Source organism: Monodelphis domestica, chromosome 5 (genome assembly GCF_027887165.1).
Source record: "Monodelphis domestica isolate mMonDom1 chromosome 5, mMonDom1.pri, whole genome shotgun sequence".
NCBI lineage: Eukaryota > Metazoa > Chordata > Mammalia > Didelphimorphia > Didelphidae > Monodelphis > Monodelphis domestica.
Window position 1 is genome coordinate 232,243,612 of NC_077231.1, and position 26,690 is coordinate 232,270,301.

A 26,690-nucleotide genomic window follows, 5' to 3' on the forward strand; every position below is an offset into this window, starting at 1 on the left:
ATGCACATATATATAGAGAGAGAGATGGTTTTTTCATATATAATCATACATATGCATTATTTTTGTATATACTTTTGTTTGACAAGACCTTTGATTTCATCAGTGAAGAAGGTAACAATGTGGATTTGTGCCTTCTCTGAGTTGCCTCGGGCAGTGAGAAGTTGTGACTTTTCCAAGTTCACACAGTTAGTATGTCTCAAGAGTTATTTTCTCTCTGGCATAGTAATCTATAAAGCACTACTTAAAAGTGCTTTATATCCATTATATCATTTGGCTTTCTAAACAACATTGTGATGTTAGAAGGTCAGGTACTATTCTTCCTTATTTTATAGATGTGAATACTGAGGGCCAAAGAGTTTCAATGACTTGCCCAAGATCATGCAGGGTAAGGGACAATTATTGCTTACTACATATTGCCTTGGGTAATTTAGGTTTAACCTGAAAACAGCAATTGCAATGAGGTTAATTTTCAATCACAATCAGACTTTTAAGGAGTTATCTGGCCATTTCACACTCTTAGAATTACATTACCATTTGTAGTAAAGAAGTAGTTTAAAATTAAAGCAGTCTTCTGACTGATTTAATTCTAAGTTGTTGCATTTGCTTAGTCTCTGGGTTTTATTTTTGCCTAAAGTTTTGTTGCATTTTGTTCCTTCCCCCAAAATCAATCAGTTTTGTGACTTAATATCCCTAATCTTATTCACCAATACTGGGTCCTCCTGAAAAAAGCAGGAAATGAAGACAATTTTGCATTTTTCCCATTTACAAGTTAAAAAGCCCTTTTCTAGTACCCCTTCTTGCTTGTAAGCAATTTCTTGAATGAATTTTATGAATATATTTGTCTAAACATATAAATAAATAAACTTGCTAAAGCTGATTTAAATGGTACTAAGGTTGTTTAATGTGACTTCTTCAGGTCACTGCAAGGAAGCTGGAGGCAGATTTTGGCCCAAATTTATTTTTTTAAAGCTTCCTTAATATTGAAAGTTGTCCAACATTAAAATCAAATAACTCACAAAGTAGTCAGTTCCAAAATCAAAGGCTGTATGATCACTTGTCATGGCTGACTCAGAGATATTTCCTGACTCAGGTAAAGGCCAGACTAAATAACCTGAAAGTTCCCTTCTAGTTCTGAGTCTATGATTTTGAGTGATCTTGTCAGAACTTGCCAACATTTCACACGAAGAGGTTTCAAATATTAGTTGGTGATTACCAAAATTTTAAAGAGAAGCAAAGTTAAGAAAATAAGCTTCCAATGAGGAATCTTTCATCATTGTCATTTTTAAACACTGTCCAAGTTGTCACTTTTATAAAAGTGGATTCAGCCCATTGCTCACTTTTAATTTGGAATGAAAGTTTTGTTCCTTCTTTCTTTTTAGCTCTGAGTTATTGTGTAATTTATTGCATGCACCTACAAAGAGAATTCCAACACATTAGGAGAAGATAGTAGCTGACTGATAAAGAGAGACAAACCTGTTATCCCCACAGGGAAATGTCTCCCTTATTTATACTCCCAAACATAGAGTCTTTATGTTTCTGAGTAGAATCACCATCTCAAATTGTCCCTGGCACATCCAAGTTCCTCGTTCACCTTCCCTTACTGATCTAAATCTTTTCAAACAATTGCTATTCTTTTTTTCAAAAGTTATGCTTCCTATGCTCATTTATTCTCGTGTGTGCTTATGTTTATTGAATAGTCTCTCCCTCCTATAGCAGTCACATTTAATCGGTGACTTCTAGCTCTTCAACTCACTTCATCCTGAAGCCATTATTTCAAAGAAGGCACTGCATGCCCCAAAAGTGTGGTAGTAGTACTAGAGCTACAACTCAATGGGAACAGATTGCTTTGTGTTGAGGATGCCATCATTTAGGGGAATGGAGTACTTTTTCCCTGTGTCCTGTTTAAGTTACAAAAGTTCAACTCAACTCTTCTTGGATCTATTTTGTCTTTTTTTGTGCATCATACCTCTTAAAATAGCAAGTTCCACAGACTTATAAAAGTAGTATATAAACTTCCTGAAGTCAAGAACTTGTTTTAATTTTTGTCTTCAGGTCCCTAGTACCTAGCACAGTACCTTGTACATAATGCACACAATAAATAGTTATTCAACTGCTTTAAGTACCTTGAAGTCAGGGATTCTTTTGTTATTATTTTTGTATTCTCAAGACTTAGTAAAATGACTGCCTTATAGTGAGCCATCATGGTTCCTTATGTGTAAAGAAACATTTCTTAACTTGTCTGGAAAAGGCTTGCTGTCATCTTCAGAGTGGACATTCTTGAATTATAAGATTTTACCAACAAGTTGTAGTAGCTTTAATTATTTGATGGTTAATGTTATTTTCTTACCTCTTTTGTCATTTGGGTTTGAGTAGAACAGGGTTCCTCAAATCATGGGGAGGAACTTAGGAATCCAATCCATACCCCTAATTTTATAGCTAATGAAACTGGGTCTTGAGATCATGGTGCTGGTTAGAAGAACCAATCATAGAAACTAGCTAGATTTATTTAGTGCTTTTCCTACCACACATTGCTTCATTCTCCCACCTACTTTTTATGTGATCTCTCTTTTCTCATATCCATCTTTGTTACCTAGGCCCTGGTCCCTGTGACTAGCCATATGCCATTTGGAAAGAGTGAGACAACAGGGCACTAGGGACCCTGCGTCTGACCATGTTGCAGGATCCTCACTGAAATGCTGATGAAGGCAGAATAGTTTTTTTCTTTTTTTTTCAAGAAGGGAAAAATGTACCATCAGCAATATTTGTTTAAGAACTCCATTAACTTAATAAGTAACTGTTGGTTTGCAACTTAACTTTGTACTATGTAGACAAATTTGGTTGTTAGTATTTACATTTTATCAGGGGAAATATAACCAAAAAGAGAAAGATCATCTCACTATTTCAACTGATCATTCAATCAGTAAATATTTATTAAATACTTCATATGTTCCAAACACTCTCCTAATGTGCTTTGAAGACCATCCCTGCCTTTAAGAAGCTCACAATTTAATAGATTATGACATTGACAGGCACCTATTCCCATCTCCTGACCCTTGGGCAAGAAGAAGGAGTAAAACCAAATAGAAGAACTGCAGGAGGAAGTCTTTGACATTCAGGCAAGATTATAGTTTTGGAACTGCAGCCAACAATAATTTCTGTTTGTCTCAGAGCAGATGGGGGACTTAATACAAGTATTAACAGAGTCCTGAAGCAAGAAAAGGAAGACGATGGCCCTCTGAAAAAAACCTCCCCATTGTATTGGGGGAAAGCCCTTGAGGGTAGCTGTCTGACATCACACCATTCCCCAGACCAAAATCAGCAGGAGATAGGGCAGCTCTGCTCTCCTGCTGCTCCCTGGAGTCTTTGAATGTCAAGTTCCGCTATTGGTTACTTTGTGCTGAGCTGCGAACTCTGTGGTTATTGGGAAGCAGCCTTAAAAGCCAAGGGAGTGTCTGTTTTCAAGAATATCTAGCCTCACACTATTCTAGGCATCAGCCAGTGATTGCACTACAAGCATCCTGGCAGCTACAGACAATCCACATCTGACCTGCAACCATCAGGGATGAATGCTTCCAAACTGCCCGGAGTGAACAGATTAAAACAGTTTTGGAGGGTAAGTAGAAGGAGATGAACTGCCTTTTTGGAGAAAAGATTTTTTTAAAGAATTTTATTAAAAATATTAGTCCCTTAGTCTATGCCCTGCTTCAGGAGAATACCATAAGTTATGGACATTGTCTTATGAATTCTTGTTGGATGATTCGATTGTGCATATTTGATGTGTTGCCAAAGGTTCAGAATTTAATTTTCACCAATCTATAGCAGATACAATCAGTGTCCTGCTCTACTCTACTCTGCTTATAATTGAGGGTGAAGTTTTCTGGAAAAGGGAAGTTGAGAGATGAGTGACAATCTTATGGTTAAGTATATTTACTGCAACCAACAGACCAAAGGATATATTCTGATCTTCTCTCACAGGGACAGAACTCAGAGTTGAGCAAGGGGCTTTGCTCATAATAAGTAAAATCCTGAAAATAAGGTTAAATTTACATGCTGGCAAAATGGATCTGACAGAGAGAACCAGGAAAAAAAGTTTAATGTTCAAGCTTTGTATTGTAGTATTCAAGCATTAGATGGTACCAATGCAAATGTAATCAGAGCTGGTTGGAATTTATGATGCACACTGCAAGCTATTATTGTAATCCCTTGTAATAGACAGATAAACTCAGAGCTGGCCTAATAGCAGCCTAATCCTAAAATTGCATCTACTGCATCCCCCTAGAGAGAATGATAAAGTACCTGGGGAAATCATCACTTATTCCTGGTTGTGGAAATCCAGTTACAGAGCAACAAGTGAGCCAATTCATACAGTTAATATTAGGTGTGAGGAAATGCAAGATTTGAAAGAAAATAGGCATATTACATACCATTAAAATATTAGAGGCATGTCACATTGACAATTCAGAAATTAGGAAGCAATCAAATGCAACAGTGACTCTTGAAACAGATTATTAATGGCACTTGCATGTAAATTGAGGAGACTGAATGAGGTGACCTCTAAAGTCATTCTAATCTCTGACTTTCTATGATTCTATATATATATCAATGAAACCATATATCCTAAAAAGAAATTATTTTTCCATTTATGCAATATGTATATCTGATCACTTAAGATCCTAACTATGGGCAAATTAATTAACCAGCTGGAAAGTGATATATCCTATTTAAAAGAAGATCAATAATAAACTTATCTTTTGTAGTAAGGTTAATATATTTATATACCCGATGATGGAAAATGCTACATGCCAGTCCTTTTGGAAAATGTTTTTCAAGAGACTACCATCTAAGAGCTGGAAAACAAAATGATGTCTCTTCAAGTAAAGATGTGTCTGTGATGCATTATTTGATATGCATATTGAGATGCATTATCTGAATAAATAACAAGATATGAACTCTGAGATTACTTCAGCTTTTAGAAAGCAATGTAAACTGCTTGAATAGAAATCCATTTTAGAGGCACTGTAAGTTTGAGGTGTGTCCTGCTACAGAGTGAAAGGCATTTGAACCTGGGGGAAAAGGTATATCATGATAACTATTACATTTTTTAGCATTATATCTACAACTTTTTAGAGGGCTCTCAAGCCATCTTGTTCAAATTGTATTTTGTCTTGCTCCAGACACTTACTACATTTTCTTGCTATAGTCAGAGTTTTTTTTTTTATTATCTTATGAATGAATGAATGAATATCACTTTACATATTTGCCTCTTAATATTCCAGGGGGGACAAAAACTAAGATTGGAAGCAAATTCTGTTTTAAATTCTAAGAGATTACCAAAAAAAATCTCTGTGGATTATTTGGTAACTTCCAAAGAAGGATAAGAGAGAGCATGATGTGGTAGTTCAAAGATCTGGCCTTAAATGCCGAATTACCTATATTCAAGACAACTTCATGTTTATGTTAGCTTTGGAGGTAAGTTACTTAGTCTCTTAGTGGTACAGGTAGCTCTCTAAAACAGTAAATTATGCAGGTTTTGTCCACTGGTTAAAGGAAGTTTATAGACTAGGTGCTCTTTACCCTGATGAAATCATAGATAAGAATGGAAAATAACATAAATTATGACATAGAATCATATATTAATCAGTATCTCAGTCACCCAAAATTACTTTTTCATTCATATTGCAAGTTTTATTTCTCTGACTTTGACTCTCTCTATTTCTTTTTGTATTAGTTCAAAACCATTTCCAGGTAACCAACATCTTAACACAGCTTTCAGTGCAGTCCACACAGTTGTAAAACTAAAGCAAGTTCAAAATAATCAGACGAGGCTCTTCAATTATTTAGTGATGAGGAATCTGAAATGGTGATATAATTACTTTGTTTGTGTAGTCTCAACTCTGAATTATTTATTCCCTTTGTCATGCTGGTACTATGCTAATAACTCCTGGCCATTACTATTAGAAGGGGGAAAAAGTTTCAAAGTAAAATGGAAACCAGTTTCAAATAAAACATTTGGAGGTTCCATGATGGAATGACTTAGTTGCTTGATTATCTGGGCCCAGCTCAAAATGGGTACATTGGACAGTTCTTGCTCATATTGTACTGGAAGCTGAATGTGACATCTGAACTTCTGAGCTGTGGTCTCTGCTACACAGACAAAATCAAGAAGACAAATAAAGTATGGTTTTTTGAACATTACACTGTATAACAGTACTCTCCCTACAAGTGAAGTCACACCCATCCTAAGATGTTAAAGGAAACTCCCTAAATTTGTGGAAAATTTTGAATAAAAGGTAAATAATTGTATCACATTTATGTTAGTTTATATAGGATGGGGGAAGGGATTAAGCATTTCTTTAGGACCTAATATGTGCCAGAACTGTGCTAAATAATTATTTTTGATTCTTATCTCACAACAGCCCTGTGAAGTAGGTGTTGATATTATCTCCATTTTGCAGATGAGGAAACACAAATAAAGGTTCAGTGATTTGTACAGGTTCATATAACTAAGTAACTAAGACAAGATTTAAACTCAGGCTTCCTGAGCTCCAACCCCAGCATTCTATGTACTTTGCTACCTAGCTGTCTCTATGTAAATATATGTAAACATGAGTTATTATCATTATTATAAGACAATGCATATAATCTGTAATTTCATGGTAGTCTATAGATTGGTATCTCATAGGAGTAATGTTTATAGTTTGATCTCTGGCATAAACTATAACCTTAAGATATCCAACACTGGAATCTCATTTAAAGGACTGTTAGTCTTCCTTTTCATTCTTGTTTTGTATTTTTCACATTTTTTTTTCTTGATGGGACTGGCAACAAGAGAAGGGAACATGAATTGGATATCAGGGTCTTTTGTTCCCTGCATTTGAGAACTTTGAAATCCAGTCCTGCTAATTAGCAGGTGTGAAATAAGCAACCTTTTCCTAGACTTCATTTTCCTCCTATAAAACATGGGGGCTACACCCAATGCTTTTCAAGTCCTTTCCACCTCAAAATCAATATCTTTACAATTCTATAATTTGGATGTTTTAAAACTATTATTCTAAATAACTTTATTAATTTGTCAAATTCTATAAAATACTCAAACAGATCATATTGGCAGCCAATCTAGTCATGATATATCTCTGACAATTACTTATTATAATAGCTAAAATATCTATATTGCTTAAGTCTGAAAAATGATTCTTTCCTCAGTAACCCAGCATCCTTTTTACATATTTGAAAACTGAAACTCACATTAAAGTATTGGCCTGAAGACGCAACAGGACTCAGATACAGTATTCTCTTGATGCCAGGTGCTAAACTCTTTCCCTTAAAGTAGGCTGTTCAAGTGTCTAAAAGAAAAACAACTGATCTTCTGGGTGACTCAAAAGGCATCATGCTTCAGCAACATTTGGTTCGACTCTCTTTACATTTCCTTCTGATATTTTAATCTATTAAGAAAAGCTTAAATATAAACATTTAAGTTCATACACTTATAATGTTCATTTATCTAGGCAAAAGCTCCGCAGTACTTCTGCCTCTCTTACAAAAGAGAAAGGACATAAAAGTGACCTCTCATCCAGGTAACCTTTTGTTCTACAAAATTAATCTGCAAACAAAGTCTTGATGACCCAGAATAAGGTCACACTGGTGATTATATTTTTCACTTTTCACATACTTGATTTTTACTGTCTTTCAGACATAACCAGGGAGTCTAGTTAAAAGGATAACAGATTATCACAAAAATCTTTGGGCTGCACATAAGGATTACCCAAAGGGTCACTGGAATCTTTATTAGGAATTAAACTTAGTGAAATATTTAACTATGAGGTGTTGATTCCACAGAAAGCCAGCCACCTCCAACAATGAACTTGTGCATTTCCAACATTTTTTAAAAAAACTAGTCAGGGAGAATTTGCCCACAGGTCTTAGTAAGAATGGGATAGTCTGTTCATCCTTCACCTCAGAGATACCTAACCTTTTTTTTTAATGGTTGCTAAACTGAAGAATGTTACAGTGAAAGTTATTTCTACTGAATACCACACAAATGTGTTTACCCATATCAATGGATAAATATTATATATTGGGGAAATTTTCTAAACAGCTGCCTACAGATAATTTATTTTTAGTAGTCTTAAAATGATAGAGTTAAGCTAGAGTTTTTGGTCTTTTAGTATCTTTTCATGACTTCTAACAACTCAAATTTGTCACTAAAGCATCCTAGTACCTCAATGATCAAAGGTATTCTAGTTTAGAGTCTCAACAAATCCTTAACTAATATAGAATGATCTCGACTTTGCCACAAGCACTGAGATTTGGAGGGTAGGGACTGTAATATTTATTGGGCAAGGAAAAGGGATTTGGAAAACAGGGGATAATGGGGAATAATGGGAGGTTTGTATAGGGGTAAGGAGGAGTTAAGGGGAGAGAGGGTATATTGCTTGGTGATGCAAGGGAGGGAGATGCCCCCTGCTGAGAGGAAACAGCAGGGGTCCAATAAGGTCTTTTATTGCCTTGATGACTGAACTGAAGTTCAGCTCCCTCCATGACCAGAAAAGATAGTCCACTTATCTGACTGAATTCAAATAACATAAAGTTTAATAACTAGTTGGGATTGGAGTTTTTCTCAGCTTCAGACCTGAGGCCAGGCCCCAGAGGCTGGCAGAGAGTTTGTCCCACTCCCTTCTATTCTCGTTGTTCTAATTCAGAATCTTAGCAGTACACAGAAAGCAAACAAGAACAATTCTAACCTTTAGAAGCCTGTGTCTTTGGGCTGAACCAAGAAGAGCACGCCACTCCGGACTGGGCTGAACAAGCTCCTCTCTCCTCCAATACCTGGAAGCAAGTTCTCATCCGGCAGGAAGGAAGTGCTAGTCACAAGACCCAATGGCCACTCCCAGTTGGCCCTTCCCCCACACAAACTATTAGTCTAGTTTCCTTTCCACAGGACAATATGTGCATCTTTTAGCAGCATAGAAACAAGTGAGTTTGTCATCTAGCTAATAAAATAATTGGCTAAACTCTGGAGTTGACACTTTATTTTCTTTTCCCTCCATGTCCACACCTTAAAGTAGTTCTTCCTATGCTTAGCAAAGATCTCCCCCCACCCCACCTAATTTGTTGTGTCTTTTGTGCTGCTGATTCCAACTCCTTTATGCTGTTGGACTCAAGTTCCAAAATTGTGAGTTACATCTCTGAGATTCAGTATGAAAGGGATGCCTCAAGATATCTGGGTCATCAAGACTTTAGTTGAGTTTAGAGGCCTCATTTCTCTGAAGAATACACAGAGGCCTAAAGTTAGAACAGTGATGTTCTGGTACTCCCTCAGCTATCACTAAGGTACATCCACCTGAGTAGCATGAATGCAAGTTGTTAACATTCTTGCATCTCCATTTCCTCATCTTTAAAATGAAGGAGTCAGTTTAAGTGATTCATCCCTTTTATCTCTAAGTTTTGTTTCATTCATATGATTCTAGGGGGAATAGCTATCACCATGTCATGGATTCTTCCAAGCAAAAAATAGAGATCAGACTTGTTTAGGAAATTAGAAAATAGCTAACATTGTAAGTCCTCCTTTCATGAACTCTTTTCTAATACCAAGTCAGTTAAAATTGGTGTAGAGGCTAGTATAGCTTTAAAGTGGAATTCTGTTCATGTAGTCCTGTGAACTCACATTTTGTACCTTTCCCTCTTTATACATAAGCAGGAATGCTGGTCAGTTCCCTCTTCTTTACCTGACCATAGAATGGAGGACAATTACTTTCTTTTCACTGGAAATTACTTTGCATTTTCTGCCTTTAACTTTAATCTATATCTGTAAATGCAGCTGAATTTAGTTGACACTTTAGGCAAATCAAATTCAGCAAAAGAAAACAATGGTTGAATTGAATCAGCCTTTTCCCTTCAATCCCTGAATGACCAAGTAACCAACTGAGCATTTCCCTTTTGAGCCAATCATTTCAGTATCACATAAAACCAGCCATACTCTTGGGCTTGGCACAGAACTCAGCCCTGGCTTTGGAGAAAGTTTTTCATTTCTTTTTTAACCAACACTCAAAAATTATTAATTTGGCTCCTTATATATGAACATTAAAAGCTGGAAGTTAATAAATATTTTATGACTGAGGCTCAAACACAAATCTGATTGATACTGAAGGATGAGCAGTTGAGGGAGGTTAGAGTAAAGGCTGACTCATTTTGAAATTTGCAACAATAACAACAACAAAAGTGTGAGTAAAGATCTTTCTTTTACCAAGACCTCACCTATACGATATGGATTGAACTCTGGATATCACTAGTGAGGGGAATTTTCAGTGAGGAAACCCTCTATACAAATGCAGATAGATACTTTCTCCATCATCTATAGTCTTAGGAAGTTGCCTAGGACATTATGAGGTCAAACAACTTGGCCAGGGTCAAACAGTCTTAATGCAGGTCTTTGTGGCTTTAATATTGTCTCTCTCCTCATTAGTCATGCTATATACTTATATATGTGTGAGTGTGTGTGTGTGTGTGTGTGTGTGTGTGGCTAAAAGAAATCTAGTTTGGCTCAATGCAGTGCCAGTATTGGATCATATGGAGTAGAATGGATGTCTACAGTGGCCTCAACTTGCAATAGGAATTATTGCTAGGGGATTTCAAATCCTTTCTTCTATGCACCTTCCCTGCCCTTACCTTATGATTTTATCTGTTTCCTAATATGAAGACAACTATTGCTATTGTAGCATGCTCCTCTTCTGGTTTGCTCAATAACTTTATAATCAGTACCCCTTTCCCCTTGAGAAATCCTCTTGTATCCCTTAATGATCTATAACTTTATAGTCAAGCTACGCTGCCAATTGATCTTTAAGTTAAAGATTTATGGTACATACTACCTCAAGACCTAATTCAGCCCATACCTCAAGACCTTTAGTAAAAGTAAAAGTAATTACTTCTCACTGAAAGGTTAAAGTCACTTAAACTAAGTGTTGTTCTGAGAAGAACTGAATGTGTAATAAAACAGCTATATTCAGTCATCAGCTTTTGCTATTTTGTAAACTGACATTTGTTGAAAATTGCCTAAATACATGTCTAGTTCATATTCTATAATTAATTTCCACAAATGTGCTTGAGAACTCAGCCAGCGTCAGTGTTATTATTGTTGGTGGTGGTGTTTGAGTTTTTTATAAGATCTTTTTCTTCATCCCCTCCCCTACCTCCCATTGGGACAACAATTTCCTTGGGATTGAGAAGATGAATACAACTTTCTCATGGGCTTGAAAAGTGAGACAATAATAAATATCTATTTTTCAAAAGTCTAAAAATCACAAGAATTCATTTTATATTGTCCTTCTGCTACAAAGAAATGACATTCAGAAAAAAGAAGAGAGAGAGAGCTATTTTTGAAAGAAAGAAAAAAAGGACTTAAATGGGTTTTTCACAGGAAAGTTCTGTGATTCCTTAAGAACTCTTCTTAATCAATATGCCTTATTGTGCCTCGATACTTATATAATAAAACTAATGGATCTAGAGGGTTTTAATTATGAAGCATTTTTAAAGCCAGGGAAAAAGTATTTTACCATTGGTAATACAGAAACAAAGTAAGAAAACTGAAATTGTTCATGAATGAGACACCTAATAATCTAGAAGCAACCACTTTCCACAACAGGCAATGACATATATGCTTACCAATTAGCACATTTTGGAATCAGAGATATTTCCGTGAAAATAATAGTTTATTAATTTAATAAATGAATTAAAATATCATTCATTAAATGCTTACTGTATGCAAGGTACTAGGCCAGTGGTGGCAAACCTTTTAGAACCTTTTAGACACCCAATACAGTGTCCAAACCCCCCTCCAACACCCCCAGAGATTGAATGCTGCCCCACTGCTGCCTTACTCTAGACATGATGGGAGAAAGGGAGGGAGTGTCCCAAGTTCTTTGCTCAGGGGAGGGAGTAAGTGCTTCCATTGGGTTGCTGGACAGGGGTGGGGAGGCACAGTGGAGAGGCAGAAAGGAAAAGCTCTGTCCAAGTCCCTCTGCCTTTCTAGTAACTAACTTTGGTGGGGGGCAGTGAATGTGCCCACAGAGAGGTCTTTGTGCCATCTTTGACACAGTGCCACAGGCTTTGCAGGAGAGATATAAACAGAAAAGTTGGAAAATTCTTCTTCTCAAGAAGCTCACACACTAATAATGGAAGAGACAATACATATAGGAAGTTTCTGATGCTAGTAATTATATGGTCTTTGAAGAAGTAAAGAAGATAGCAGTGTGGCCTCTTTCATATTATTTTGACTCACAAAATCATTTATTCTGATGTCAACTATTTAATAATGTCAAGGACTTTGGTGTTAAGAATTTTATTTTCTGGCTCTTCAGTAGCTGTAGTTGCTGAAGAGGCAAAAATGTATGATTTGATTGCAGGTGTCAGGTCAAATTTCCACAACTATAAAAGGAGATTTGGACTCAAAGGTCTCCTCTTTCTCTGAATCTGTGATTCTGTGCAAGTATTGCTTGAATCTAGGTCCCTAGTCAGAAAGACAAGTTTGTTAAATTTAGACTTACTTGTAAAATATTCGTTAGCTAAGTGGCATTGTGGGTTAATTGCTGGGCTTGGAGGTGGGAAGGCCTGAGTTTGAATCCTGCACTTACTGACTTTGTGGCCTTGAGCAAGTCATCAAATTATTTCTGACTGTGACACCTAATAACCAAGAAGCAACTAATAGTCAGAACAGGTAAGCATATTTGTGAATCAGAGACATTTTTATAATGAAGGAGAATAATTTATTAGCTTAATGAATGAGTTAGAAAGCCTTTAATAAGCAGTTATTATGTGCAAAGCACTGTTTCAACCTTAGTTTTCTCTAATGGGAATAATAATTAGCACCTACCTCCCAGAGTTTGGGGGAATATCAAATGAGATAACAGATAAAGCTATTCAAAGCACTATATAAATGCCTGATATCCTTATCAAATTGACATTTCCTCAGTCCCATTTGGGATTTTAAGGCATAGAGATAGAATCTCATAATTAATTTAATTTCAGTATGTTTTGATAGTATACAAATTGATCTGCTGGGCAAAGGATATTAAGGGTGTCTGTGTTCAGCCATTGCACACCCCCTGGGTCTCATTATTGGTTTTGATTCTAAAAGATAGAGCACCATGCATGACGAACCTCTTGCCATCATCCCTGCTCAAAGCTTTTCCAGTTGAGTCTGCATAGGGTTAGGTGGGCAGGGTTTCTCCTCTCCCATATAATATACACAGTCTCATGCCAGTGTAGAGTAGCCAGACATCAATCCCTTTCCATATACCTAATGGGACTAGATAATATGACAATAGACATAAGATTTGTTTGCTGTCATTATCTCTGAAAAACAGTGCATTCTGATTTGCTCATCAGATTCTGGTTAATTAAATCAGCTAATAAAATAACTAAATAACAAGTCATTTGGTAAATGAGAATATGACTATGCCAATAGGTTGATTTAGGCAAAAGGCACTACTCTGAATTTTGTTCTGAAAATATGTAGAAAAGAATCACAGAATCAGAACATTTCAAGCTGTGTGTTTAAAGGAATATTTTAGACTAGGATGCCTTCATTTTATTTTTCCTTAAAAATCTTTCCAGATTCTGTCACTCGAGTGACAGCTCTGGCTGAGTAGGCAGTCACTCTTAGATTGTGATTTATTTTTCCCAATTTATAGCACTTTCAGATTGCCTCCGCACCTGGGTGTACAATATGTCCCTTGCACAAGGAATCTGTCTGTATATTGCCTGTCCCTGACACAAAAACGTGAGTCTCAGGAACAAAAATGGCCAATTCCTCCTTCACAGCTAGTGGGGATTTCAGGTGAGACAAGTGAGAGAGTATGTTTGACTCAATTCAACAAATCCTTACTACCAAAGATGAAGTTAAATGTGCTGATGGCAATTCAGTAATTCATCTCTAGATGCTCACGACACATATTTTAATGATATCTTAATACAAAATAAGAATGAAGAAAGTATAAATATAGGGAGGGCAAGGATGAGGCATTTCCTGTAGAACAGAAACTCCCTGAGGGCAGTGACTATTTAGTTTTTCTTTTGAATCCTTAGCCTCGGTATCCTTCTCCTCTTACACCATAACTTCCACATAACAGTTGCTTAATAAGCCTTTGATGTACTGACTGGAACCTATGTCATCTTAAGAAATATGCCTCCTGTGTGTTATTGTCCACTGGAGGCTTAGGGTTTTCATTGCAACATGAATATAGTACATCGCAAAAATATTAACCATTTTGAGAGATCGAATGTTTTTGGCATTAGGAACTAAAATATGTTAAAAATCACTTCATGTGCTTCAGCCTTCAATTTCTCTTTCTCTTACCACATAAACACACATAACTTCCCACCATGCATCACAATCAGTAGCTATCTACTTTACCCTTTGTGCTGCCTCTGAAACATTTTGTTTTCTTTTAAAACTAATTTTCAGTTATATTTTTATTTATATATTGCCAAAATTTCTCCTAGCATCTGTCCTGCCTAACCTTTCCAGAAAATATTCTCATTTACTGGAGTGTCTGTATGATTGTCAAATAATATTAAAAAACAAAACAAAAAAAAACTTATGTCTAATACTAAATATCAGTTCCAAGGCAGAAGAGTGGTAAGGGTAAGGCAATTGGGATCAAGTGACTTCTTCAGTGTTGTACAGCTAGGAAATATATGAGACCAGATTTGAATTTGGGACCTCCCAGTCCTCTATCCACTGAGCCACATGATTGTGCCTCAAATAATATTTTAAAGACAAAAAAGATAATAGAGAAAAATCATCAAAATTTATTAACACATTGAAAAGTTCTGAAAATATATGCAATATACTACACTTACATATTTCTTGTCTCTACAAAGAACTGGGGATGGGTTCTCTTATCACTTTTTCTCAGCAATGCTTGTTCTTTGTTTTTTTTAACAACATGAATTTTTTATTGGGACGAGGTGTTCTTTCCATTTTTGTAGTAATTTGGGATGTTATTTTCTTGGCCCTACTTATGTCATTATGCATCAGTTCATTTAGATCTTTCCATGCTTCTCAGTACTTATATTCATTTCTTGCAGCATAGTTACATTAAAATGCCTCACCACTTTTTGCCTGTTCCCAATAATTGGTTATTAACTTTTTTCAAATTATTTGTTATCAAAACAAGTGCAGCTATGAATATTTTGTTGTACATGGAGACTTTCTTCTCATCAACATCTTCCTAGGGATCTAAGCCTTCTAATGGAATATTTGGATCAAAACTTATGGGCATTTTGTTCACTTTATTTGTATAATTATACAATATTTTCCACATGGTCCACCAATAATGCACTAGTGTGCCAACCATATCATAACCCTTACCCCAATATGCACTCTTCCCACCTTTGAATTGTGTTTTTTGAATGTTGCCAATGACAAGTTTCAGAATCAAAGAATGAGTCTGAGGGAATGATAACAAACTAAGCTAGACTTGATGAAGTTGATGAGTCTAAATAAATACTATCATTATCTAGGGGGGAAAAAGTGCATTCCTGTTTGGTTTTGGTTTCTTGAATTAGCTGACATTCACAAATTAGAATATGACTGTCAATTTGCCTGTATTTGATTCAGACAAAAGGCACTACTGTAAGTGTTATTCTGAAAATATGAAGAGTCAGAAAAATCAGAATATTAGGAGCTGAAGGGAACTTTGGGGATCAAGTTTACCATTCTCATTTAACAGATAGGGAAATTGAAGTCCACAGAAAAAAATTAAATGTACTTGGATTTTATAAGAATTACAGGAAACGGGCTTTTTACTGCAGATGTAGTCTGTGATTCCCAGAGGAGATGAAGAGATGAGGAACATCATAAATAGCACATAGGGTGTTCCTCAATCATCATTTTTCAGTTTCTTATTGTTCTGTTGTCTCTGGCTAGGCAAACACATGGAAATAAACATTAGAGCCATGCAACACTGACCATTTAGCTAATTTGATCAGTTCAGTGGACCATAAGATCATAGTATTTAGGGCTGGGAAGTATCTTCAACATCATTAATTTTATAGATGATGAAACTGAGGCAAAGAAAGGTCAAATGACTTGCTCATGTTTATAAAACCAATAAGTAGCAAGGTCAGTTTTCAAACTTGTGCCTTCTGAGTCCAAATCATATTTCAGCAAATTCAGTTGGGGAAAGACAAAGCAAACAGCAACAACCTTGATTTAGTGCAGTGTAATCGAAATAACTGGTTGACTAGCCAAGTTACTCATTTTTAGACACAACAACAGTAGCAATAAATAACATCATAAAGCAAGCCCAGCATGTTCAAACACCTTAGTGGGCTTTGCAAGAGATGTCTTTTCAATAAGCAGCATTAGTAGAAAATGATAGAGCAGAGTGTGTGACTTGCCTCAGTTGAACTTGGTGATATAATGCAATCTAAATGTCTGTATAAATGCACACATATGTATGTGTGCCATGTATGTATGTATGCATGCCAATAAAGACTTAGTGAGCTTGGGTCCTCTTTCCATTACACTCTGGACTGGAATGACCGGAGATACTATAGATAGTATTATTTTACTTTTCTAAAATGCATCCTACTAATGCAATATTAATATGAATTTATAACCACTTCTGCTATAGTGAGAACACATTAGATTAAAAATAACTTCTATACTGATACTTACTCATGTGATTTATATTTTGCAAGAGGGCCAAGTTAAGGTTGGCCCCATATAATACAATCTGAACTGGTTATGAAGCAAAGAATCCCATCTGTCACTGGACCAGTTTGTCCACACAAAGTATATTTGGGGATTATTGGTGGTCAGTGGTTCTTCTTTGTATAACCTCTGGACAGACTTTCGAAATCCATTGGGTCATAGATCAGGCTCTGGAGGAAAGAACCCAAGCCTACAAAGAGCCAGACATGAGGATATCACAGAGTTGTTGTTGTTGTCATTAACTAAAAAGGACATAAGAAATCATTTCATTCAATCTCTTCATGTTGCAAGAGAAGCAACATAGTGTTGTCAAAGGAGAGCAGGGCTTAGAATCAGAAACCTTCTGGTTGGCATTTTGCTTTTGACAAGTTCCTTTGTGACCAGTTGCAAACCTCTTCACATCTTTGTTTCACGTTTCATGCTTTCTTCCAGTTACAAGTCTTAGAGTCCACAGTCCTAGAAAACTGAGGCAAGAGGAGTGGTGATTTTTCCAAGCTCGTATAGGTTAATAAATGACAGAACCAGAATTTCAATCCAGGCTCTCTGAAGGAAGAGATTTTTTTAATCTATAAGATTTTTTAAAACAAGCACTTATTATACTAAAATATTGGTTCACTGAGGGAAAATGACTTGTCTTTGAACTAGCCGTTGGAAATTAGTCATCCAAATCTTGCCAGACTCAAGAGAAGGAACTTTCTTACTGACCCCAATGATTTTTCAAGAATCAGTTTTTGGTGGCACACTAATTAAAATGATGGACCTGGAGTAAAGAAGAACTGAGTTCAAATTCTCAGATACTCGTTAAAAGGCCCTTATTTCTCTCAGTTTCAGTTCCCTTGTCTTCAAAATCCTTAATTTCCTCACCTACAAATTAAGGGTTTGAACTAAATACTCTTCAAGGTTTTTGCCAACCTCAGATCATTCAATGATGAATTTTATTTCTTTGTTCCCTTCCAACATGTCATTTCCACATCTCCCCCACTTTTACTCTCCAGTGTTCCCTACCTCCTACCACGAGGTTAGGTTGGAGGAGATACCAGCTGGCCTTCATCTATTGGCAATAAGTCTTTTAATGAAAACCCTCTTGGCATATCAATAACTCCATGTCAAATTGTCCATTTGTTCTAAAAGAATCGATTACATTCAATTAATATAGATTATGTCACTAGGCAGCTAATTTAGATTGTCATAGGCATGCACTTCATTACCCAGAATAAAAGGAACTAACAAACATCTCATTACTGAGAAGTGTCATTAGGACAGGAGATGACAAAGAACTCAATACCTTCTCTTGTTCTGCACGTTAATGCTAATTCCGGCAAAGGCATGTTCCCCTGGATGGATAGTGTCCCCAATGTGTAGTGTAAACATGGGCAAAATGCATATCAAATTGTAACTAGCTTTCCTCATCCTGGGGTTGTGGTACATGGAACAGTAAGTATTGTCCTCAGTTACTAAAATAGATAGCATTATCCCAGGGAGGTAGAGGTGGTGATGATGAGGAAGAATGATGAAGATGGTGATGATGATAAAGCACATTTAAATAGTATACTCTGGATTTCAAAGCACTTTCATTACATCACAACAGCCCTTGGAGGAAATTAGAGTGTTAATTTTGTTGTGGAGTCATTTTTCAGTTGGCTCTGACTCGTTGGGATCCCATTTGGGGTTTTCTTGACAAAAATGCTAGTGTTTTATCATTTATACCTCAAGTTCATTTTACAGAGGAGCAACTGATGCAAACAGAGTTAATCTCAGGGTCACAGAGATAGGTTTTATTTATCTACAAGTCTATTTATCTATAAATTTATCTATAACAAATTTATCTATAAATCTAGTTTTAAGGCTAGATTTGAACTCTGGAAGATGAGTCTGACTCCAGGCCTGGAATTATCTTTTTCTCTGCTGTATCACTTAGCTGACTGTAGTGACATTATGCTATTTTAAAACTTTAATTCTTCAAGTACCATATATAAAATAACATATAATATATAGATATATATGTACATGGTGCAAATATATAATCAATAGGAATTACAAGGAAACAAAGATATCCTGGAAATCTTTTCATTTTATAAAGGAAGGAAGCTCCAAGTGTAACTTCAGTTAAATATATTCCTTACTTATAGATCAAGAAACAATTAAGGGTTAGGTCTAGAACTCAGGTTGTTGACTTCAAATTCACTAATCTGAAAACATATAACTTTCTTCAAGGCTTGAGTATCACTTTATAAATGAAGGTTTTCATGATTCTCCCAGTAAGCATTGCTTTTATCCAATTTTTTTTTTATATTCTCATATATGAAGGTACAAATGACTCTAGGACAGGGAATCACTTTACCCCATGCACAACATTGTATCTGTCACATAGTAGGTCCTTAATAAATTCATGTTGATTGACAGTATTTTCTTTTCAAAATATATTTATATGTTAATTTTTAAAATATTTACATGTAGAACTTTACCTGATCCATAAAAAATCCTATGAGGTAAATAGGATCATCATTCCTATTGTATGTATTGAGAAAATAAGACTCAGAGAGACCATGCAGTATATTGACACAGCTAGCTGATGGGAAATTTGGACAAAGGGCTCACATCTATGTTCACTGATGTTTCTGCTGTGTTGTTAATCTCTCTGAGCCAAGGTTCCTTCCTTTATAAAATGAAGAATTTTTCAGAAGATCTCTTAAGTTCCCTTATAATCACTAAAATTATATATATATATATATATATACATACATATATGTGTGTATATATTACATATTTTATTTTATCTATGGTACTTTGCTGGGGAAATTAAGCTAGGAGGAGAGCAGTGAGGTATCTCAATGAGTAGAGAGCTAGGCCAGGAGACAAGAGGTCTTGGGTTCAAATCTGTCCTCTTGACACTTCCTAGCTATGTGACTTCCTAAGCAAGTCACTTAACCCTCACTGCCTAGCCCTTACTGCCCTTCTGTCTTGGAACCAATATTTAGTATTAATTCTAAGATAGAAGGCAAGGGTTAAAAAAAAGAGTCCCTTTAGGAATTTATAATTAACAACAAGCAGTGACCACTGATCCAAGAGGTGAAGAGAACCAATGAAGTTGTAAAAACACCAGAGAAGTTCAAGACACAAAATAAATGTCAGTACCTTACCCCTGGGAAGGTAACGATTAGTCGGTCTGCTTAATCAGGTTCCTTCCTGAGAATCTTCCCTATTGATGGCATCTAAGAATGTCTTTTTCCTTTGGAGAAAATTCCCAAGAGGACTTCTTGTCAATACCTGAATTAGAGAGTAAATTAGCATTATACATCTCTCCAAGTTGGCATTTGTTTCCAGAACAAATTAAACACCCTTGTCTAACTCAAAAAAAAAAAGAATTTATTAAAATTCTTCATTGACTTGAGACAGTAGACATGTTGCTCAAGTTCTAAAAATGATGTTTAAAAACCTGAGTTCTAGTGATTTCCTCATATACTTTCCACTTTTGTGACTGTGGGCAAGTCATTTCTTTTCTGCCTGATTCTATTTTCTTGTCTATGAAATGAATCATAGTAGTATATAGGTACAATGTGATACATAAATGCTATAAATGCTACATGGAATTAGAAAGATGTAGGTTTAAATCTTATCTCTGATACTTAAGGTAGGTTAGGGTCTCCATTTGGCTAAAGTAATTCCTGTGTTTAATTAAGGTAAATTTTTAATTACTCATTACTTGATGGATAGAATTGCACACATGAGAATTCCTCCCAAATCACAACTCCTTTGTGTATGTGCATGGTCCCCTTTATGGGGGACAGTCATCCTTCACATCGTATCTTACCAAGATATTTTATAAATCTTAAAACAAATCCTAAACTGAATTTGCAATTATGATAAGATATTGGCTTCAACCAGTAGTTCTTTCCACAAACTCTGAATGCTTGACAGCCTGTGAAATGCATGATTTAGGTGCTTAATGGGCACAGACTATTCTGAGCTGCATTTCCTGAGCTTTAAAAATTATTAATAATAATAATATCCCAGGGCTTTAATACTAAAAAGAATCTAACAGCATCTTGCATTTGATGATATAAAAACAGTCTTAGTTCACTGCCTTCCCAGCTATTATAGACCTTTAATAAAATCATCCCTGAAGGAGCCTCAGAGTTAAAAAGAAAGAATGAATCTCTAGGATGTTTGGGCAATAGTCATAGACCCATCTTTGCCACTGGCAAGGCTAATGTGGAGCCAGTTATTTCAACTCCCTGCTTTGCTTTCTCAATTTGTGACTGTTTCCCAATATCTTTATAATAACAGCCCACATTCTCTCAAGTTCCTTAGGGGTCACAAAGTGCTCTCTCTACAATAATCCTAATGGATGCAGTTATTATTATCCCCATTTAAAAAGGACCTGAAAAGGTAAAGAGTGAATAAATGAATGAATGTGTAAAGGAGGAAAAGAATGAAGGAATATGCTTTTATTAACTGGTTACTCTGTGCACCTTGAAAAGTACTGGGGATACAAAGAGAAAAGCAAGATAGCCCTTGTTCTCAAGGAGCTCACATTCTAGTAATGGGAAAAGGCAAGGTCTAAATCCATATATTCTAACTCTAAAATGAATTATTTTGCCCTTATATCATGCTATAAGAATTCCTTTGCCCTATAGAAAAGTGGTGTGGAATAGTGAAAAGATTATTGGTTTTGAGTCAAAAGAAATTGATTTGAATTCTCCCTCAACCATTTATGTTCTATTTTACTTTGGGCAAGTTGCCTAAACTCACTAGGTCCCAGTTTCCTTATCTTTCAAATTAGGGGATAGGACTAAATGACCTCTATTAGCCTTTACTGATTTTAAATTAATAATCCTCATCTATATTAGAATGTAATTAAATGTATTATGTTGACTTATATAGCAGTTATTACATAGCTTCTTATTTGCCAGAAAATCAAATAATCCCCCCCTAATATCTAATAGCTCCACCTTAAAAAAAATTTATATTGATTACCTAGATAGTAAAACAGGATAAATGCTCTGGATGTAGAGTCAAAAAGACCTGAGTTCAAATCCCTCCTCAGCCTCTCATTAACTCTGATACTTTGGGGCAAGTCACTTAATGTCTCAGCCTCAGTTTCTTCATATGTAAAAAAAGATAAATAATAATTTCTACATTCCAGAATTCTGAGAAAACCTAATATTATATATGTTCATTGTTTTCTAACTTTACATGCTAGTTATTTATTTTTGTTGATATATTCATCTTTACCTGGATCACAAAATGTCAGAAAATAATGACTGAAAATTGTATAGACATGTAATTTGGAAAAAAAGGAAAATAACCTTACATAATAAAAAGAATCACAAAATGTCAAACTATTATGAAAATTATACTAGTGTGTAATCTAGGGGAGACAATTAAAAAATTAAAAACAAATAATATTTTAAGTTAAAACAAGGTAAACAGTTAACCTATAAAATGGGAACATTAGTTTTTTCCTTTAAGACCAGTCTCATTAAAATATTCCCTTGTATCTTGAAACTTGATGAATTAATTTTGACACTCTTGGTTGAATGGCTTGGTAATGGTATATTAATAAATATGATATAGCACTACTATTTTCCCAGTAGAAAAATGGAAAGCCCCCAAAAGCTCCTTGCTAAGAATATAAATTCAGAGTAGAGAAGAATTAATGCTTCCATGTTCTCCATAGGTCATGATCTAGTAGGCAGGCATTGTGGACACTTATTAGATATGAATTGAGGCAGTAGCTAGCAATGACCCCCCTTGAGAATGTGTGTGATGGAATTGGCTTACCTAGAAACAAGGATCTTCTATTATTCTCCTTTAGCACTACTGTTCAGTATTTTATTAAATACTCAGAATCTTGACCAACAACATCCTAATAGACATAATGTGTATGACCTATGAACTTAAATTTTAAATCCCCAGGTCTACTCCAATTTCTGCTTTTACATATATATATATATATATATATATATATATATATATATATATATATATATATATATATATATGTACCAAGGCAGAAATTCCTATGGTCAGAGATTTTTTTCTATGACTAATAAGAAGGAATGAAGGTATTAAATATCACCCTGAAGTAGCTAATTTAAATAAGAGATAAGCCTATAAGTCCAAATTCATACTGTATGAAACTAGGTAAAAGGTGCTCATTTCCTTGGAATGAGGCTCCTATAGTAATAGTTCCAAATCTTTTTTGTAGTCATGACACCCTCTCCTCAGAGGCTCTCTGGGATTCACAGCACAAAGTTACAATATGAAATGACTGTCCTATCTATATTTAGGGCAGGACAGAATGAGAGGGGGGGAAATCAAAGCTAGAAAGACTTCTACTATAGCTCTGCAGGTGAGAACCTAAATTCAAAAACCCCAGAGGCTTACTAAAGTGCCTGTATGTGCCAAGTACTATACTATGTGCTTTACAAATATTATCTCACTGGATCCTCACAACAACCCTGATGTAGGCTCTATTATTATCACCATTTTATAGATAAGGAAACTGAGGCAGCCAGCCCTTAACTGAAAAAAGGAAGCACCCAGAGTTGCATTGCTATTAAGTGTCTGAAGTTAGATTTGAACTTGTGTCTCCCCCCACCAGCTTCACTACCTGTGTGACTTTGGTTGCATCCTTGACTTCCTGGGACCCTTTAAAATGAGAAGATTAAATCTGATGGCCTCTGAAGTTCTCTTGTAGCTTTAGATCTGTGATGTTTGATCCTATTGGCCTGACAGTGCCTATTGTCCCAGGGCAAGGTCAGAGGGGCTTAATATCAAAGCATTGACCCCTAAGGGTGATTAAAAAATTGGGGGCCAAATATTTAATGAAAATATTTTCTAAATTGTAGTGATGTTACAATTGAAATCAAAGATCTTTTAAATTAATTGAAATGTAAGAACAGCTTGTAGGGAACAAATGATTAGCCTTTATATTCCTCACACACAAATTTTAAATATTCTCCTCAATCTTGAATGTTTCTACTCTTTCTTTTGTTTTCAGACAAATAGACTCTATGAGTCCATTTAGAGTTTTCTTGGCAAAGATACTGGAGTAGTTTGTCATTTCAATTTTCAACTCATTTTACAGATGAGGAAACTGAGGCAAAGAGTTTATTGACTTTTTTTAAACCCTTGCCTTCCATCTTGGAGTCAATACTATGTATTGGCTCCAAGGCAGAAGAGTGGTAAGGGCTAGGCAATGGGGGTCAAATGACTTACCCAGGGTCACACAGCATGGAAGTGTCTGAGGCCTGTTTTGAACCTAGGACCTCCAATCTCTAGGCCTGGCTCTCAATCCTCTGAGCTACCCAGCTGCCCCCAAGTTTATTGATTTTTGCAGGGTGGCACATCTAGTGTCTGAGGCTGAATTGGAACTCAAATCTTCCTGACTTCAGGGCAGGTGCTCTATCTGCTGCATCACCTAGCTGTTCTTTCCATTGTTCCTACTCAGAGCCATAACCAAGATGTGGGCATTGGGGCTTTGTTCAGGGAACATTTTATTATGGCAGGAGGAATTGTATTTCTTCCCTTGGCAAGCATTCTTCCTCTTCACAGTGAAGGGATGCCACCATGTGACCCGGGTCATTCATCTGCTCCACCAAACAATACACTTCTACTAGAGGGTTTGCTTTCCCCTTTCTCATACCCAAGAATGGTTGCAGGCTGATTTCTCTAGGGAATGGGCTCCTAGTTCAATTGTCTTTTCTTGAATCACTTTTTCCCAATTTCATCCTCTAGTGAAATAATTTCTAGTTCTACTGCTCCACTTCTCGTATAGTCACTGCACAATCTTTAGCACCAAGTCAAAGTGGACCGATTGCTATCTTGAGAATTCAAGCCCCCAAAGAGATAAAATTGAACAAAAGATTTTGATTTTCCTGAAATCTCCTGGAAATTGCTTCAGTTCTGTAAAAACTCTCTATGTATTTCCTCGCCACACACAAGGTCTTGGGTACCTAAAGTCTCTGTTGTGGAGGCCTTCCCTCTCACTCAGAAAGTGTCAGTCATCATTAGCGTCATCCCCCAAGAGCATTTATTGGGCCCCTGCCTTCATTTGGTACTCACTGGGCAGCATAAAAGTGTCCTCGTTAAAGATATCCCCTGCACTTGAAGATGATTGGGGCAGTTGCAACCTTGGCAGTCAGTATTAATAGAGGAGACACAGGCAATGGAATGGAAACTGAACAAATAAACAGAGAAAGAAACATTTTTATTGGGCACAAGAGAACATAACAGTAGTGGGGAACTGCTGTGTTTTCACAAAGAGAAAAGGTGAGGTTAAGGGAAGCCAGTATCTGCCTTTGGAATAATCCAGCTGAGCACAATAGGAGAGGGAGCTTTAGGAAGCTCTGTTAGATAATTCAGAGGGCATATCCTCTGCCTGACATGCCAAAGAAAGATCCTAGACATGTTTCATCCCCATTTTTCTTCCTCGTGGCCATAATATTCTAACTACAGAAATCATAAAAATCATTTTATTAAAATTTATTTTTACATAATGAATCATGGTCTATAGATTAGAAGGCTGGCTGATCTTGGAGTCAAAGAGACCTTGGCTCAAGCTTGCCTCAGAATAGCTTTGCAACCCATTCTCAGTGCCACCCCTCTGGCAAACCCTTAAACTTTTCTTTATCAGACGAGTGGCTGATAGAAATGGACCCCCTCTCCTACCAGAAGTAGTTAGTACTCTGTCCCTACATATATAAAACCCAATGTCAATAAGAACCTGCAATATATATATAAAGATATATATATATATATATACTTATGAGGTATTCTTTTTACAATAACCCTGTGAAGTAACTAATCATGAAATCCAACTTTATCTTGTTTTTCTCTAGGCTTGGCTCCATTATGGGATTGGTATCTAATCTCTGCATTGATAAGTTACTTGGTGACCTTAAATTTGAGTCGAGGGAATAGGAAAGAAACCATGATAACATTATAGGGGGGATAATGACAGGAGATCTTGGGTTCACATTTGGCCTCAGATACTTCCTAGCTATGTGACCCTGGGCAAGTCATTTAACCCCAGTTGCCTAGCCCTTTCCACTCTTCTGCCTTGGAACCTATACTTAGTATTGGTTCTAATATATATATGCATATAGATATATATCATCCTTTCCTGGGATATTGACAATACCCTCAGGAAAAGACAGTCCCTTTGCTTGACCAAACATCTGAAGATGAGCTTAATTCAGTTTCCATATTAATACCTGGATTTCATACAGTGTTTTAAACCTTTGCACACATTTTTCATTCAAATCTGACCACAATCTAAGAAGGTAAGTGCTATAGTATTAATTATTTTCCTAATATAGTGCAAAGAACATTGATTATAGCTTCAGATGATTTAGGTTCAAATTTTACCTTTGGTACCTAATAGCTATGAATAGCTGGATGGTGCAGTGGTTAAGGATTTGGAATCAGGAAGTCTTGAGTTTAAACCTAGCCTCAGATGGTTACTGACTGTGTGTCCTTAGCCAAGTCCCTTAACCTATTTTTGCCTCAATTTCCTCATCTATATAATGGGGACCTACCTTCCCAGAGTTGTTGTGAGGAGCTAATAAGATAATTGTGTTTTAGCACAAGTGCTGAAACAGAGTATATGCAATATAAATATTATTATTGTTATTTTTACTTTGTGAGCTTGAACAAGTCACTTAACCTCCTTGGGAAAAATAAGATGGTTGGATTAGGTGGCCTCTGAGCTCTTGCTCCCATCTCTCAATCCATGATTCTGTGAAAGTAAGGCTCAGAGGTTAAACTATTTACCCACAAAAATATTGCTAATGTCAGAGTGAGAATCTGAACACAGGACTCCATGTCTAGCATTCTTGCCACCAGAGCACAATATCTTTCTGAGTCAGGTTATTTGTGGAGTTTAGTTGAGGTCTTAGACAATCTGAACACATTGTTTCATATGAGAAGAGAGCTCCCAGTGTGGAGACTCTTTGCAACTTTACAATAA

The 26,690-nt window shown here is 36.1% G+C and overlaps 1 protein-coding gene across 4 annotated transcripts in view; it reads left to right on the forward strand.

The window, feature by feature from the left end:
• The window catches only part of DPP6 (dipeptidyl peptidase like 6), a 1,262,248-nt gene that overhangs the window by 358,433 nt on the left and 877,125 nt on the right, over positions 1-26,690 (forward strand). Inside the window, exon 1 of one of the 4 annotated variants that reach the window (XM_007504651.3) lies at positions 879-3,613. The exons of the other annotated variants lie outside the window; for them this stretch is intronic. Within the exon in view, the coding sequence (XP_007504713.1) occupies positions 3,563-3,613 (51 nt within the window). The 5' untranslated portion in view covers positions 879-3,562. Of the gene's footprint in view, positions 1-878; positions 3,614-26,690 lie in introns of those variants that run through there. 4 annotated transcript variants of the gene reach the window in all.